Source organism: Bactrocera neohumeralis, chromosome 6 (assembly GCF_024586455.1).
Source record: "Bactrocera neohumeralis isolate Rockhampton chromosome 6, APGP_CSIRO_Bneo_wtdbg2-racon-allhic-juicebox.fasta_v2, whole genome shotgun sequence".
Lineage (NCBI taxonomy): Eukaryota > Metazoa > Arthropoda > Insecta > Diptera > Tephritidae > Bactrocera > Bactrocera neohumeralis.
In genome coordinates, this window is record NC_065923.1 from 48,149,004 (window position 1) to 48,165,633 (window position 16,630).

The 16,630-nt window shown below is 36.8% G+C and overlaps 1 protein-coding gene across 10 annotated transcripts in view; it reads left to right on the forward strand.

Moving 5' to 3' along the window:
* LOC126762565 (NAD(+) hydrolase sarm1) overlaps positions 1-16,630 on the forward strand; it is a 146,207-nt gene that overhangs the window by 120,113 nt on the left and 9,464 nt on the right. For 9 of the 10 annotated variants that reach the window (XM_050479409.1, XM_050479408.1, XM_050479405.1 and 6 more), the window contains 3 exons: positions 1,164-1,492; positions 1,559-1,934; positions 14,728-16,629. In XM_050479409.1, the coding sequence (XP_050335366.1) occupies positions 1,164-1,492; positions 1,559-1,934; positions 14,728-16,629 (2,607 nt within the window). Of the gene's footprint in view, positions 1-1,163; positions 1,493-1,558; positions 1,935-12,559; positions 13,489-14,727; position 16,630 lie in introns of those variants that run through there. The other variant, XM_050479414.1, reaches the window with a different exon arrangement.

Below are 16,630 nucleotides of genomic sequence, written 5' to 3' on the forward strand. Positions count from 1 at the left end.
ACACTTTTACTCTTTACGGATTTCGCATAAATTTTCATTTTAGATCACGGAAAGGATTTATATCCTGCACACCAGGACAAGCCATTGTTTCATCAATCTCTACTTCGCCGATCTGCAGTTTTTTTTAGTTTAATTTTTTTTCTTATATTATTTTTGTTTTGTATTTTTAGAATACCAATAAAAAGCATATAAAAAAGTGGATAGTCAAAATTATTTTGGATTTTTTTATCACGTAAAAAAAAAAATCCTTAAATTCGGGCTTCTAAACCAGAATACCCCCCTAAAGATCTCTCTTCTGTGCTCCAATTCAACACGCTGCAACATTATCGCTAATTACGTTTGTATGTGTGTGAATGTATTCATGTATCTATGTGTGTATGTGGGTACAATTACATTTATGAATCTTTGTATGTGTGCAAATACGCATGGCACTTTAATTTCATACGCTGATAATGGTTTATTACCGCCAATTTTGCGATTTCTAAATTTTCGCGCTGTTTATGCCCAAAATCGCTCTCTCAAACTACGGAGACCAGATCTATGTTGTATTTTTGTTAGTTGTTCGAAGCGCGCGCTCGTGTCAAAGCAAAAATTCTATGGTTTCGTTGCTTCTGCAATAATTACAGTTAGTTTAAAAATAATAACAAACCATAATATTTGTACAACAAAAATATTTATTTGCGCCGGTTGGACGCTTATTTTTAGCACGACAGACAGACAGACTCACTGCGAAAACATCTGAGAAATGTTGTCAAAACAAGCAAATTAAATTATGTACCATGTGTGTTTGTGTGAGTGGCTGTGTGTGTATGTGAATGGGTGTGTGACAATTGTGCAACCTCGTCAGCCGAACAAGAATATGTGACATTCTTGGCATTTGCTTTAGCAAGAGCATTTTCCCACCTCAGGCATTTACTTTCTCATCGCAATTTGTACGCCAATGTTGCCACAAGCATTTCTATATAAACTTTATCTAATGTATACATTGCATATATGTACATATGTGATTAGGTAGATATATATATATATATATGGGTTATATCGCCCCTTATTTCGCCTTATCTTTGCGAAATTTCAAGCTGCCATTATTATAACAACAAAAACAGTGAACTTCAAATTTTTGCAATAATTAATTGTTTAATTTGTCATTTACTCGCTTGCAGGTCGTTAACAGCAGTACAACAACGCGCGTTGAAAAGAAGCGTCTACACCATATAACATCCTCATCATCTTCGTCAACGTCCTCCTCGTCCACATCATCGTCCGAAATGAAGACGGCAGCACTGAAACGCGACTTGAGCGAAATCAAAAATTCCATGTCCGAAATCACCGATCTGGTCGGTCGCAATACGAACAATGCGAGCAGCGGTGGTGGTCTGGGCAGCAACAAAAATCTGGCCATCTCAGCGTCAGCGCATCAGCCATCCATAAACGATCTCACACAAATCAATGCGCTGAACAGCTCGGATGCCATCAACAAATTGAAGAAGAAGTATGTTCCACTTGAGCTATGACTCTTACTACAATTATTAATTTATGTTTAAATTTGCTTTTCCAGAATCCGCTCATCCATTGAAAATCTCGTCGACAGCGATGCCGAACCGTTAGTAACATTTCCCGACACAGATGACGATCATCATAATTTAGCCGATTTGGTGAGCGCTTCGAATGGCAAATTGACCGCCAATGGACTGAATGGGTCGGGTAAAATCGTCGACACCGTTAAATTCGAAGAGAAACGCACGAAGACCGAATCGAAGACGAAGGTCGTAGCCGATGGTTTCAGTACGGAGCAGGCAACCAGTAATTTGGCCGAAATGAAACGGCTACAAACGGGTGATATCGATTATCAGGAGGCTAAGGCGGCAGCAGCGATGCGAAATCGCACCGAAATGGATGGTGTGAAAACTGAGGAGAATGCTGCCGTTATACAGGTGAGTTCGAAAGAATGTAAAATACTTGAAGATTATTTAATTGTTGATTGCTTGGAGGACACGAAATATCTTTGAGGGAAACTTTTGGTAACGAGTTATTTGAGGTTAGAACCAAGCATGTTAGGTCGATATTTGACTCATAAGAAATACCAAAGAATAATCTTTTGACTTTGAGGTGAGGTTAGTGCTCTTTAACAGTATGCCCTTCAAAGAGCAATAAAATTTTATGAGAAAACAATTTCCTATACCGTTGAATCCAATTTGAAAAAAAAGTATGATAAAGCAAATATCTATACCGTTGGATCCATTTTTAAAATAAAAAATTTATCAACAATACAAGGACTACAGAAATATGGTATGGCTTGGAATCTACTACACATGTTCTATCCCGGCCAAAGGTGAAATAAAAAAGATTCGTTTTCTATCTGTATTCCGAGTTTTGATACCGCCTGATCCTTAAAATACCAAACATTTTCCCAGAAGGTGCCTGATATTTTTCTGATGCTGAAAAACAATCTCAGACTGACCATTATGTGACTTTAGGAAACTCAGATCGTATGTTTACTTATCGCAGTACCCGGTAGGGCACCCATTACAGCCTTTATCATCCTTCTTTTAAAGTAAATGTTTGGAGATTTTTGGTTGCAAAGAAAACTGACCTAGAAGGTTGTGTCGTTAAAGTTTTACAACTTTACCGCGTCCAAAGTGGCCTTGCTGTCTCAAATAGAGCACCTTTAAATTTCTTTACCGATGAAACAGAGGGTCTCTAATCTAAAGCAACAAACCATGGAATCTAACATATATCATTGCTTCTATACTAACTGTTCTGTGTTCTAGGACACAGTAAAGAGAATTTCGGTTCCGCAAGACAAAGCTTTTCGGAATGGCAGTATTTTAGTCAAAAAGTTTCATTTGTAATCTAGGTATATTTACTTAATTACCAATTTGCCAATTAATTATTGAAACTGACGTTGAGCAATATCAAAAGCTCCGTCAGGATCGGAAGGATCTCCCCAAGCCGTTAGACCAAACTAGTTTTCAGACAAGGCAACTCCGTATCGTGCGACTTGTTCAATCTACTCATGGAGAAACTAATGCGAGCTGCATATCTTAAAACAGAAGGTACAATCTTCTATAAGAGTGTACAGCTGACGTACGCCAATGATATTGATATCATTAATCTGAACAACCACGCCGTTAGTTCTGTTTTCTCCAGACTAGTTATGGAAGCGAAGCAAATAGGTGTGGTTGTAAACGAGAGCAAGACGAAATAACTCCTGGCATCAAACAAACAGTCTTCGCACTCGCGACTTGGCTCATACGTCACTGTTGACAGTCATAACTTCGAAGTCGTCAATAATTTCGTCTGTAACAACAACATCATCCTCAAAATCCAACGTAGAATAACTCTTGCCAAAAGGTGCTACTTCGGACTGAGTAGGCAATTGAGAAGTAAAGTCCTCTCTCGACGAACAAAGACCAAACTCTTCTAGCACACATCATCCCCGTGGACAATGACATCATCTGATGAGTCGGCTCTAAGATTGTTCGAGCGAAAGGTTTTGTGGAAGATTTTCCGTTATTTGCGCATTGGGAAATGGCGAGTACCACAGTCGATGGAACAATGAGCTGTACGAGATATAGTTCAGCGATTTAAGAGACAGCCAGTACGCTGGCTAGGTCCTTTCGTCCGTATAGATGAAAACACTCCAGTTCTGAAAGTGTTCGACGCAGTACTCGCCGAGGAAAGCAGAAGAAGAGAAAGACCTCCACTCTTTTGGAAAGACCAGGTACAGAAGAAGCCAGCTACATTTGGAATCTCCAATTGGCGCCAAACAGCAAACAGGAAGAACCACTGTCGCGCTGTTGTAAACTCGGCTATAACCCCGCAAGCGATGTCTACGCCAATAAAAAAGAAGTATTTATTATTGCTGGTTTGTGGTTTTCGTTGGTCTTCTGCAATCATTACCCAAAAAGCATTCTGAAATGTGCTTAGCGAGGAGCAAAAACAAATCAGCACCGTGTTGGTGACGTAAAGTCGGCCTCGTGGCAGCAGCGTCCATGTGCTCTACTTAACTTTGACTTCAGAAGGATATTCTTTACATTCAAATGTAGGCCAAGTAGATCTGTGATAAACATGCAGGAATGTCAATTCAGCCGCTTTAGCGTGAGGTTATGGGCTTTTTCAGTCAGAACAAAAAGGGAAACGCCATCATTACTCACAACTTTGTAACCAAGCGAGCGTCACTCATAAATGACACAGCCGACAGATGATTAGAACTGGCGGGTAATAAAAACATACATGCATATGCATATAAATATAGGCAGTATATATAAAACTCTGTGGAGAAACCCTAGCTTGCCATAGCTTTAGGTCGTTTTGAATATTACATAAGTATGTATTACATGAAAAGGGTGTGCACACATCCATACCTACCAGCTTAGTGGACTTTTGCGTGGGTTTGAACACTGTTTTATCATCTATATGTGTGTGCTTATAGTGGCATATTGCGGCACGGCGGCGGTAGCGCACTCCCATTTGCTCGCCACGCCACTCCACACTCCAAAGCGGCTAATCGCTCGTGCGTTGTTTCGGTGGATTTGTAGTGTTTTGTTTCGTATGCAGAAGTCAAGTCGACATTGGCACGCAAAGCTTGACGCTGTCAGTGATTAAACTAACGGTACTTTTCATTGTTTTATAAAAATCAACAAAGAACAAAGCATTCGCAGGAATTTCACAAAAAAGTGAAATAACAGTTTGCGCTATGCGAAGGACTTCGTGCCTGAGGACATTCGGTTGCGTGTGTAAAGTTGAGAAAATTTGAATTTTCGCTAAGCAAAAAAGTGTGAAGAAGGAAAAATCATGGAACAACGTAAACGAAGTATACGCAAAGAGAGTATGATGAAGAAAGCGAAAGCATGGTTCGAAAACTTTAAACAAAAACGTGAATTTTGCGAGTTGAAAAAATTACTTTAGTTAACACTAAGCAAAATATACTACTTAGTGCATAATTCTCGGAAATCGCAAGTTACTTGCACTTCACTTGCAATGCCAAGGGCGTTAACTCGCGACAAAAGAATATCGATTTTCGCTTAGCCTTTGCTTTCGCCTTTTGTGTCTCGTGAAGTGGCGAAAGGAGCAGCAGCGCGTGTTTTCCCGTTAGTTGGTCGGTCGTTTGTAGCTTGCTTGGTTGCTTGGAAATAGCAGTGTTTTCCAAATTTCTTAAATAAACGGTATTTAGTTGGTCTAAAGTGGTTTGATAGTGCACAACACATGGCTAAATTGCTGTGTGGCATTTGCTACAAGACTTTTTCTGGACTTTTTTGGCATTATGTTGCTCACTAAGTGTTTGCTTACGACAACAACAAAGTATTGTTTAGCACAAGAAACCAGCATCTGCAAATATTCAAAACGTTCGCGTCCACAATCCATACTCGGAAAGATAAAGGTAATTAGCATTTACGGATAGCCATATATATGTGGGTACACCCCTCTCAAAAATAAAGTAACGTCAATATGAAAAAAAAAAATAATCCAAATGTGCATAAAAATGCTTTAATAGAGCGAAACGAGATATATTAATAAATCAGAAAGTTTTTAATATTCTAGAAGTGACTTCGAATGCAACACTGTTACTCTTAACTGTGTCAGGTGACGTTTGCTTGTGTTTGACAGCCGTTAAAAGTATAAAATTTCATAGTTTGGCACCAAAATATATAAAAGTGATTTTTGCCTCGAAGAAATGTATTATTTCGTTCGAAAGTTTATATTCACAAAAGCTCCCTAGAAACATACAATACCTCCAGCCCACCATAAGATCAAAATCCATGTTTAGTTGGTTTATTTTGAAACTATGTATTATTATGTATAGAAATCACATAAATTACGCTGAAAGTTGCGGTTTTCCAAAAAAATCGATGTAAATAGTATAGTAAAACACAAAAAATCCAAGTTTTTTGAGGCACTTAGCAGAATTGGGTACTTAAAAAGACAGCTTAAGTACTTTGATGCGAGGACAAAGCCTCCAAATGGTGGTTATTTAAGCGGGTTCAGTGCTTAATCTGGTTCACTGTATAACATATTTTCGGTTTAGTGTCTCTAATGATTTAAGAACTAGGGAGAGGAACTGAGAGACTCTAATATTTAGAGCTTAGAGACCTAACTTCATAAAAACTTTGCTAGCCGTCATTATACCTTATAACTAAACAAACACCATAACAGTAAAATAAAAAAAGCCCAATATTTTAGTTTCCTCCAAGAGTTTCTAGAGCTTTATTCGACGAAAATCGCGTAGATTCGACTCAGTTTATCGCAATCCCTAAAAAATACTAACTTGTTATATTCTCGCCACGCACTTCATCTACTTAACTCGGAACGCAAGGTTTCGCTTGTGTCTAACAAATTTTATAAAACAAATGGTTACAATGTCAATGTCAGAGAGTGCGTTGCCTACTTTTCGGCGCAATACAATATACTCACAATGAACAAACCAGATAAACACAGCTACAGTAAAAGTTATCTAATTATCTATGTGCATTGTAATAAAAAGCGAAAAATTAATTACTGTAGCGTGTAACGCAATATAACGAAATTAACGTACGATAATCATAATTCTACGTTATATAACCAATTATATAACCGTAAGCAATCAGAAATGTATACGTTATATTACCTGTTATGTAACCGAGCGTATCAGAAATTTCAAAATTTTACAAACTAACTATTTGGCTTAATTTAGTCAGTCAAGTTTTGCAATCGAGTTTCTCAAATCCGGCTATAGAAAACTGAAAAAAGCGTTTTAATATCGTAAGGATATCAAAAAAAGTATGTCAAAGGTTTGAAGAAATCCATTTGGGTCCAACATATTAATTTATAGTAAGAATATTGCTTAGTAACACAATGTTAGTTGAGGTTGGTTGATGGAAAATTAAAAATTTGCTTATGGCATGACGATCCCTAACGTCTAGTGCTGCTTGATTACCCCGTTGATTGCTGTCAGATAATTAATTTCGTGTATTAATATCTTATCTCTTTTTTATATCATAAAACAAAGCGGCTTAAAATAGTAACAAAAGCGGAACGGATTATGCAATATTTTGAGCACTTTCAGCAGAAAACAATTTAACTAATTTATTTCTAGGTACATTGTAGCTTCAGCAGAAGCCCAGTAGGAAAATTTCCAAGTTCGGAGGCAATTAAGTTGCCACTTTTTTATATAGAAAAAATCTTCATTGATTGATATGAGCGCAAATGAGAGTAAAAAAAAATTTTAACTTTTTAAGTCATTTTACCCGAATGTTTTTCTATTGGTGTTAGCAGCACTGAATCAAAAAGTAATAATCAAATATTATTATATTAATCAATTTACCATATACAGGTTCTTGAAAAGAGTGTAGAACATAAGCTCAAAAGCTAATGTTTTTCTATAGTTTGAGAATAAATTTAAAAATCATGTCATTATTAGTTATAAATAAACTAGTTACCAACTACTGCAGAGGGAATGAGTTACACAACCGGTTAGTTTTAAGTAAAATATTTCATATAACTATAAGTTATAAATAAACTAGTTATAAACTACTCCCCAAGTGTTGAGTTTCACTACAGGGTAGTTTTAAGTGAAATATTTTTTGACTAAAATATGCGATACAATTTTTCGCTTCAAGTCACGTGTAGCAAGTACTTAATTTTCTAATGTCACTCAAATTTTCTTTTTCTTAAAAATAAGCAGCAAATTTTCTTGACACCTTGGAAAGGCTTATTAACACGTCATAAGCTAATTTGTTCTCCTCTTTGTTGGCGCAAATAATCCAGCACACAACGCGGCTATCGCCAAGATGCCGAGTCTTTTAGGCAATTAGGCGCGAAGAATCGCAAACGAGTGAAAAGTGAAAAAAATGAAATTTATATATAAATTGAAAAAAAGTGAAAAAAATAATTAAAAGTAAATAAAAAAATTTTGATAAATTTAAAATATAATTATAAAATAAAATAAAAAAATAAAATCAAAAATGGCAACAAATCAGCTAAAAGAAATTAGTTGCTAGCCGTTGGCGAAATGCCAAAGCAGCAGCCAGCGCGCAAAAAACGCTCAAAGAAATATGAAAAAAGTTAATTTTAATTGAATTGACATCATAACTGTTTATAGCGCGCATATTTTAATAAAATAACAATTGCAGAAATTCTTTAATTACAAAACTTGTAAAATTGTATATTAGATGAATGTCAACTATCAAATGAATATACAAAAGCCACACAAGAGTTCGTTTTTGTTGAACAATCTGCCGCATATTATAATAAAATATTCAAATATTCACCAATTACATATGTATATATGTACATATGTACACATATCTGACAATCGAGATCACTACCCCTGCCAATAACACTACACACACATACATAGCCATGAAGATTAACAATACAACCCTGTACGATCGTATGCTCGTATTTATACAGTTATTTGTCAAGTTCAAGTTTATTCATTTATGTAAATATTTTTACACACCCAATCGGTCAAGCTATTTAGCACATACACGGGCACATGCACGGCTATAAGAAGCATGTTGAAACTCCGTTATATGTAGCATTCATTCATGTAGAATTGTTGGGTGGCGCGAGCCAAGGTAGCTACTTATTCCTGAGGAGGCCGCTGCTCAGCTCAACATCACACGATGACGCTCTCATGCGCTGCTCATTGTCCGCGTGCCGCTCAACGCTTGAGAATTATTCAAATTTTTATATATTTTATCTCATTTTAAGCTCTTTTTTATTTATTTATATATATATATTACTTTTATTTTATTGTCTTCTTCGGCTGTGCAAATGTACACGATCGGCAAGATCAACACCTAACGGTATGATTCCCGCATGTCTTTTTCAATTCGACACTTTCAGTCTTTCGCTAGCCGCTAAACGATCGAGTCGTTCGTTGTTGAGTAGTTTTCCGTGCAAATTTTGTTTCCGTCTGACGCGGCCTCCGTTGGTTGAGCGCGCTAAACGAGAATACGAATACGAAACGGGCAGAAAATACTCACTCACTCACTCGTTTTAACGCGTATGCGTGTGAAAATTTCAATTTCATCGCTCTTCTTCTTATGTTTTATATAAATCTAAATATATGTATGTGCGACAAATGGGTTTGAATACTTCCGAATTTTATTTATTTATATGCCAAGTCAAAGTGAAATGCGCAAACAAGGGTCGAAAATATGTGTGGGAAAAATAGATTTGACCTTCGCTGGCAGCGTTTGCCCATGATCGCCAAATGAAGTGTCCTACGGAAACTGTTTAGCGCGTGTGAATATTGAAAGGATGTTGAGCTTAATAATAGAAATGTTATTACATTTAAATTTAAATAACGAAACAAGCATAAAAAAATAATCATATTTGAAATTCATGATTTTATAAATTTTGGCTTTAAAAACTATAATACATACGGCTTCATAAATGAATTTCGAGTTCCAAATATGTAGTTTTCAATTTCAAAATTTGCTAAGAAAATATTTTTAATTCCAAGAAAATTGTCAATCGTTGGAATCCGCTCCTTACAGTTGCGTGAAGAAAACTTTCTTCAAACCCAAGCTGCGATTTTTTTTTTAAAAACTAGAAACTTGCACAGATTTTTAATTTTGAAAAAAAAATATTCATATCAAATATAACAAAATTTTGAAAAAAAAAAACTTAACGAAATTTTGAAACTTCGAATATAATGAAAACTTTTGATTATTATTAATGATGACTTCGTTAAGTTTTGAACGTTTATTTACTTTGAAATAGCAATATTGAACGTCATTGAACTCAAACAAAAACGTTCTCGTTGAGAACTCAAAAAATTAAGCGGATGATTAAAATTTTCAGGCCAAATGGGCAAAGCGAAACTGAACGAGTGACTAACTCAAATTCAAAAATTTATATTATTTGTTGTCGAAGGTCTAGCAAATAAGATTTTCAATATTTGATAACTCAATGAAAGATTTCAAAACTTAACGAAACTTTTTAAGTACTCGAAACGAAATTAAATACATATTTGGGACGTTAACGAAAAATTATTTATTAAAATATTGGAATGTGTCAAACATGAAAGCCCAGTTCAAAATTTTCATGTTAAATGAATAACTCAAAATTGAACGAGAACGAGTGACTAACTCAAGTTGAATAATTTATATTTTTTGTTGGCAAAAGTCTAGCAAATAAGATTTCCAATATTTGATAACTCAACGAAAGATTTCAAAACTTAATGAAACTTTTTTAGTAGTCAAACTAAATTAAATACTATTTCGGGCGTTAACGAAAAATTATTTATTTCGATATTGGAATGTGACAAATATGTCACAAGTTCGTACTATTTTTCGAATTGAGAGAAAATTTTGAAATTATGGAAAAACATTTCGCATATTTCATTTTTAAACTCAAGAAATATATTGAAATCTTACCTTCAACCTTTCTGTAACCTTAAAAATAAGTTTTTGAGTAATTTTTGTCCTTAAACTCATACAAACTATATTATAAAACTTAGTAAGAAATTCAAAAACTTAAGATGTTTTTTTAAACTTAACGAATTTTCAAAAATTGCTGTATATTTAATATTTCATTTTATTATAAAAATGCGCTATAAGTAATGCGAATTGCCAATAGTTTTCAAACTGAACTATCATTTCGAAATATGAGAAATTGTTTCAAACTTAACGAAAGTTTTAAGTTCATAGACTATTTTGCGTGTTTTTTATTAAAATAAGCGCCTATGTAATCTATAATGTAGGTTATTAGTAGTTTTCATAGAAATTCAAAAATTGAGAATTTTTTAAACTTAACGAATTTGCTAAAATAATATCTAATATTTCATTTTTTATAAATAATACGTTATAAGTACTTCAAATTGTCAATAGTTTTCAAATTGAACCAACATTTCGAAATATTGCAAATTTGTTCAAACTTAACGAAAGTCCTAAAGTTTATAGAAAGACAATCTTATGTGCTGCTTATTAAAATAAGTGCGTATAAAGCTTTTAATGAAGGTTATTAATAGTTTTGAAAACTTAACGAAGTATTTGAAACCGAACGAAAATGCGTAAAACGGTGGTTTTAACTTTTTTCACTCATTTATTAATGATTACAAAACGAAAATTTTTAGATATGAACGGAGTTTTCAAACTTAACGAAACTATTCAAAATTAGCATATTATTTTGAAATATTTCAATTTTTTTCAAACTTCACGAAAGTCTTAAAGTTAATAGAAAGTCAATTTTGTGTGTTGTTTATTAAAATAGATGCGTAAAAAGTTTTTAATAAAGGTTATTAATAGTTTTGAAAACATAACGAAAAATTTCAAACTGAACGAAAATGTGTTTAACGGTGATTTTAACTCTTTTTACTCACCTGATAACGTTTTGAATAAAAAATTTTAATTCTGAACAAAGTTTTCAAACTTAACGAAACTATTCAAAATTAACATATTCGCAACGAATTAAAGCTCATAATTTCGAACGATTTTCTAAATATTTTCAAACTTGCATATATATTTCTGAGGAGATAGTTTTATATACATATATTTATATTAAAATAAAATAATTTATTAAAATAGTGTTGTAAAATTCAAATAAAAATTTCGATGCAAAAACTCAGAGGCAAAATATTTTGAGTGAAAAATAAAATAATTAACAAAAATAAATTAATAACAAACTTGCGGAGAAGGCGCAACATAAACCTCTTATACATACATATATAAAAATATATTGGAAATTTTTGAATCTTTAAAAACAACAGTTATAAGCAATATACAGCTACAACAAAATGAAACGTTACGCGTTCTCCGTTAATTATCCATACGTAAGCTGTCAATAAAATATGATTTTCTTCTTTTCAATTTCACGTCTTTTGTGTTGTTGTTTACACTTGTGCGCTAAACTCTGCTGAATATGTGAAATTTTTATTGTAAATAAAATCCCACTATGTATGTATGTATGTATATGACCGTCGACTTGATCGTGTTATGCTTTTTACTCCTTTGTCTATACAAATCATTAACTTTTCACGTCGATATGTCGTTGAGTGTGTAGCGCACGCGTAGCTAATAGAAGCTGCTGGTAGTTGTTGTAGTCTGAACCAAGAAATTAACGAAATCAAATAAGTTGCTTTTCAGACACACACGCGCACACGCATGCACAAGCATACAGTATTGAAAAATATAAATAAATCGAAAATATATTTTACCGTTACAACAACAATAAATCGCTGGTGTTGACGTATGAGCGGCCCACAAGCGTACCCCCGAAAATACAGTGCTTCAGACATATACATAGCTATATATATACATATATACAAAAGTCCACTTCATAAGCTAATAATTATTTTAGTTATATACAATACATACATACAAGCAAACATACATACTTGATTTGTGTTAAATGTTGTGTTTTTTATGTCGAAAAAGAAAAATTGTGCGAAAATCGTTTAGAATGTTTTTCTTGGCTGAAAGTCGCCCGCAGTCGACGTGCCACCGACGAGACGCTCGCACAGTTGAGGCGTGTGGAATTTCGCAAATTGCGCAGGTGTTTTCAGCCAATAATTTGCAACTGTTTCATTATCTAGCAATTAGCGGCAGGAAAAATCGAAAAATACAAATTAAACAAATAAAAACTCAATAAAACAAAAATTAACAAAAAACAACACACCGACGAGCGTGAAACGAAATAAGCGCAGACAAAATAGGAAACCAACTGAGTGCCAAACCTAACGGTGAATACACAAACGACCAACCGTCGAAGATGTCGCATCAACCACCTTGGCCCATACGTAAAGGCATCTACCGTTCGAGCGGCCAATCGGACTTCGCGCCCGCGCGTTCGCCCAGCCCCATTGTCGAGATGCCGTTATCGCCACCGCCCATAATCAACAGCAACGGTGGCACGCCCATCAGCCGCTTTTCGCCCACCTGTCCGCTTTCGCCGCCACCACAGCCCATACAAGTGATCGTCGGCCCACCGGGGCCCACCATCGCCACGATCAACGACAATGTGTCCGCAACGAAGTCGTCAACACTGTCTGCCGCTGCCACCGGTGCAACGAAATCACACGCTCAGTCCGCATCGGCGTCCACACAATCTGCATCGTCATCGTCGCAAAAGTCATCAGCTGCGTCGTCTTCTTCCTCATCCTCGTCGTCGTCGTCTTCTGCTGCGCGCATGTCGGCCGCAGCTTCATCTTCGTCATCGTCGTCCTCATCGGCCGCGGCCGCTTCTCGGTCTGTACGTAAGAACTCTTGTCCACCCTTTCAGCATTTTAGCTCGCCACAAATCGCTTCGCTGCCGCCACTGCCACCACACGCCCACATACAAACACACCAACAGCTGCCACAACAACAACAGCAATCGTCACCACAATCGTCGGCAAACAACAATAACACTACAGTCGCCACCCACACAAGCTCACAACACCTGAACAACAACAACACATCCGGTACTTACTCGAGCAACCCGAATCTCAGCAGCGCTGCAACAGGTGGCAATGCCATGAAGAATGTTCGCGAAATACCCATCGAGGTCGAACAGAACAAGGTACACACACATCGGCCGAGTTGCAAGCTCATCGCTTTGCGCGTCGGAAAATTTATTTTTAATTTGAAGGGATTTACATTAAAGTGTTTTTTTTTTTGGTTAATATCAAGTTCATTTAGACATTCTCGGCATCTCGTAGTAGTTGTGCCGAAAGTGGAAATTTTCTAGTTGCGGTATTATCAAGTCACGTGATGTGTTCAAATAATGTCTTTGATGATCTAGATCTCCTTGTCTCTTTATTAATATATCGCTTACTTTCGTTTCCATTTTATATCTTTTTGTATCATTTCTGTTATAAAATTTAAACAATATGAAATATGACAGAGTTGCATTTGTTTGAAGCGTATTGTTTTTTTTTTGATCTATTCAACGCCGAATAATTAGAAAAGTGTTTGGAAATGTGACTTGAGCTCTGTCTTACTAGCATATTAAGAAGTTTTGCAATAATGAAGTAGTATTATTTCTATTTGGTCTTTAAGACTTTTTTCTACATTTTATAATATATTTAGGCTTTCCTCAGGGTCTGCGATTTTTCTCAGGCGTTTTCTTCGAATATTGACATTCGAATACTTTTTACAATATGTCACGAACTCTGTGTGGACTCTTGATTCAAACTGGAAGTGTATTGATCTCGAGTAAGGATTCTCAACAATTTCTCGACTCATTATTTGAAAGGGAGAACAAAATTTCTGAGATAGCTTACTAGATAAATATAAGTTTATATTTATGTTGCGGTGTCTTTCAGAAGATACTAAATATTGAGGAGTTATCTGGGAGCAACTGTAACAGATATGGTAGGCTAAGCAGAAAGAGCTGAAAATAATCATAAAATCATACTATGCCGTTTATTCCGAGAGAGACTGGCTTCAAATTTTTTCTTTACAAAACCTCAACTAAGATTATCTACAATATTCTTCAATAAATTTGTAAATAATAGAGTTGATTAATGCAAATAAGAATAGCTTGATGTGCATGAAGAATTTAAATACTTTGATTGTTGTCACCTATATGTCTGTATATCCCAAACTATTTATATGCATCCACTATTTGTTTATATAGTATGATAAAGCAAACTATATGTTGTGCCTCAAGCGCTATCTCTCTACGTCTACTGCTTATGTGAGCACTTCCCTACTCCAAGCTATCAACAGTTTTAATTCCACTGAATTGCATATGTAATATGTTCACGCTAAGCTATAAGTCCTTGCTGATCACCAACATTATTTTCCAACATTTCAGGAAGCCCTCTCGCTACGCACTGGCGATATAACTCAACAGGCTAGCAACAATGTGGCTGCCGCCAGTATTAAAGTGCAAAGTGACACCTTCTCCGCCGACAAGAAAGCCATCTCACAGTCGCAACAATCACAGACGATGACCTCGAACGGCATCATCAGCCAGGAGAAGCATATGTCATCCGCTTCGCAAGCGAATTACACAATGACCCATAAGGGTGTCTCCAGTTCGGGCAGCAGCATGATCTCGTCCTCCTCACAAATGTCCGCCACCAATGGGGCGCTCATCAAATTGCACGACCTAAAATTGGACGATCTGAAGGCACTGACATCTGGCAGCGGACAGCGAGAGATTGAACAGGCTATCGCTAAATATTCCCGCGTACTGACATCATTCGTAAATACGCTGGAGGACTCGAAGGCAGCGCAAGAGAAATCGTTGTATTTGGAGAAAATCAATGAGGTTATGCAACGCGCTTGGGCTGTGCCCACACACGGTCATGAGCTCGGCTACAGTCTATGCAACTCATTGCGCAATAGTGGTGGTTTAGATTTGCTCATGAAGAATTGTGTACAGGGTGATATGAAAATCAAGTTCTCATCGGCCAAATTGTTGGAGCAATGCTTAACCACAGAAAATCGTACACACGTCGTGGACAATGGTCTCGACAGAGTGGTGAATGTGGCCTGTATGTGCACAAAGGAACCAAACACCGAGCATTCGCGTGTGGGTACCGGCATACTGGAGCATCTATTCAAACACTCGGAGGGTACGTGCTCGGATGTCATCAAATTGGGTGGTCTCGATGCTGTGCTCTTCGAATGTCGTACAAATGATGTGGAGACTTTGCGTCATTGCGCCAGTGCCTTAGCCAATTTGTCACTCTATGGTGGCGCTGAAAATCAAGAAGCTATGATCTTTCGCAAAGTACCCATGTGGTTATTCCCGTTGGCCTTCCATGACGATGATAATATAAAATACTACGCCTGCCTTGCAATTGCCGTACTCGTGGCGAATAAAGAGATCGAAGCTGAAGTGCTTAAATCAGGTTGTCTCGATTTGGTGGAACCCTTCGTCACCACACACGATCCCTCCGAATTCGCGCGCTCCAATTTAGCGCATGCTCACGGACAAAGCAAGCATTGGTTAGAACGTTTGGTGCCAGTATTGAGTTCGAACCGTGAAGAGGCACGCAATCTCGCCGCTTTTCATTTCTGCATGGAGGCGGGCATTAAACGTGAACAAGGCAATACAGAAATCTTTCGCGATATTGGCGCGATCGAAGCCCTAAAGACTGTAGCGAGTTGCCCGAATGCGATCGCATCTAAATTCGCCGCGCAAGCGCTTCGTCTTATCGGCGAAACCGTGCCACATAAACTCTCGCAACAAGTACCATTATGGTCGGTCGAAGACGTGCAAGAATGGGTGAAACAAATTAATTTCGGTCAGTTTGTGAAACAGTTCGAGGAGTCTCAAGTTGATGGTGATCTCTTGTTGAAGCTGAATGAGGAAAATCTACGCGATGATATTGGCATCGCGAATGGCATACTGTTGAAACGTTTCGAACGCGAGCTGCAAAATCTCAAACGCATGGCCGACTACTCATCAAAAGATACGGCAAAGATGCATCATTTCTTGGCCGAAATCGGTTCAGAGTACTGCACCTACACATATGCAATGCTGAATGCCGGCATAGATCGGAACTCGCTGCCACAGCTGAATGAGGATATGCTCATTGCTGAGTGTGGCATCAAGAACTCCATACATCGGTTGCGTATACTGAATGCCGTAAAAAACCTGGAAAACTCATTACCCAGCTCGTCGGAGGAGAATATGGCAAAGACCTTGGATGTCTTTGTCAGCTATCGGCGTTCGAATGGCTCGCAGTTGGCCAGTTTATTGAAGG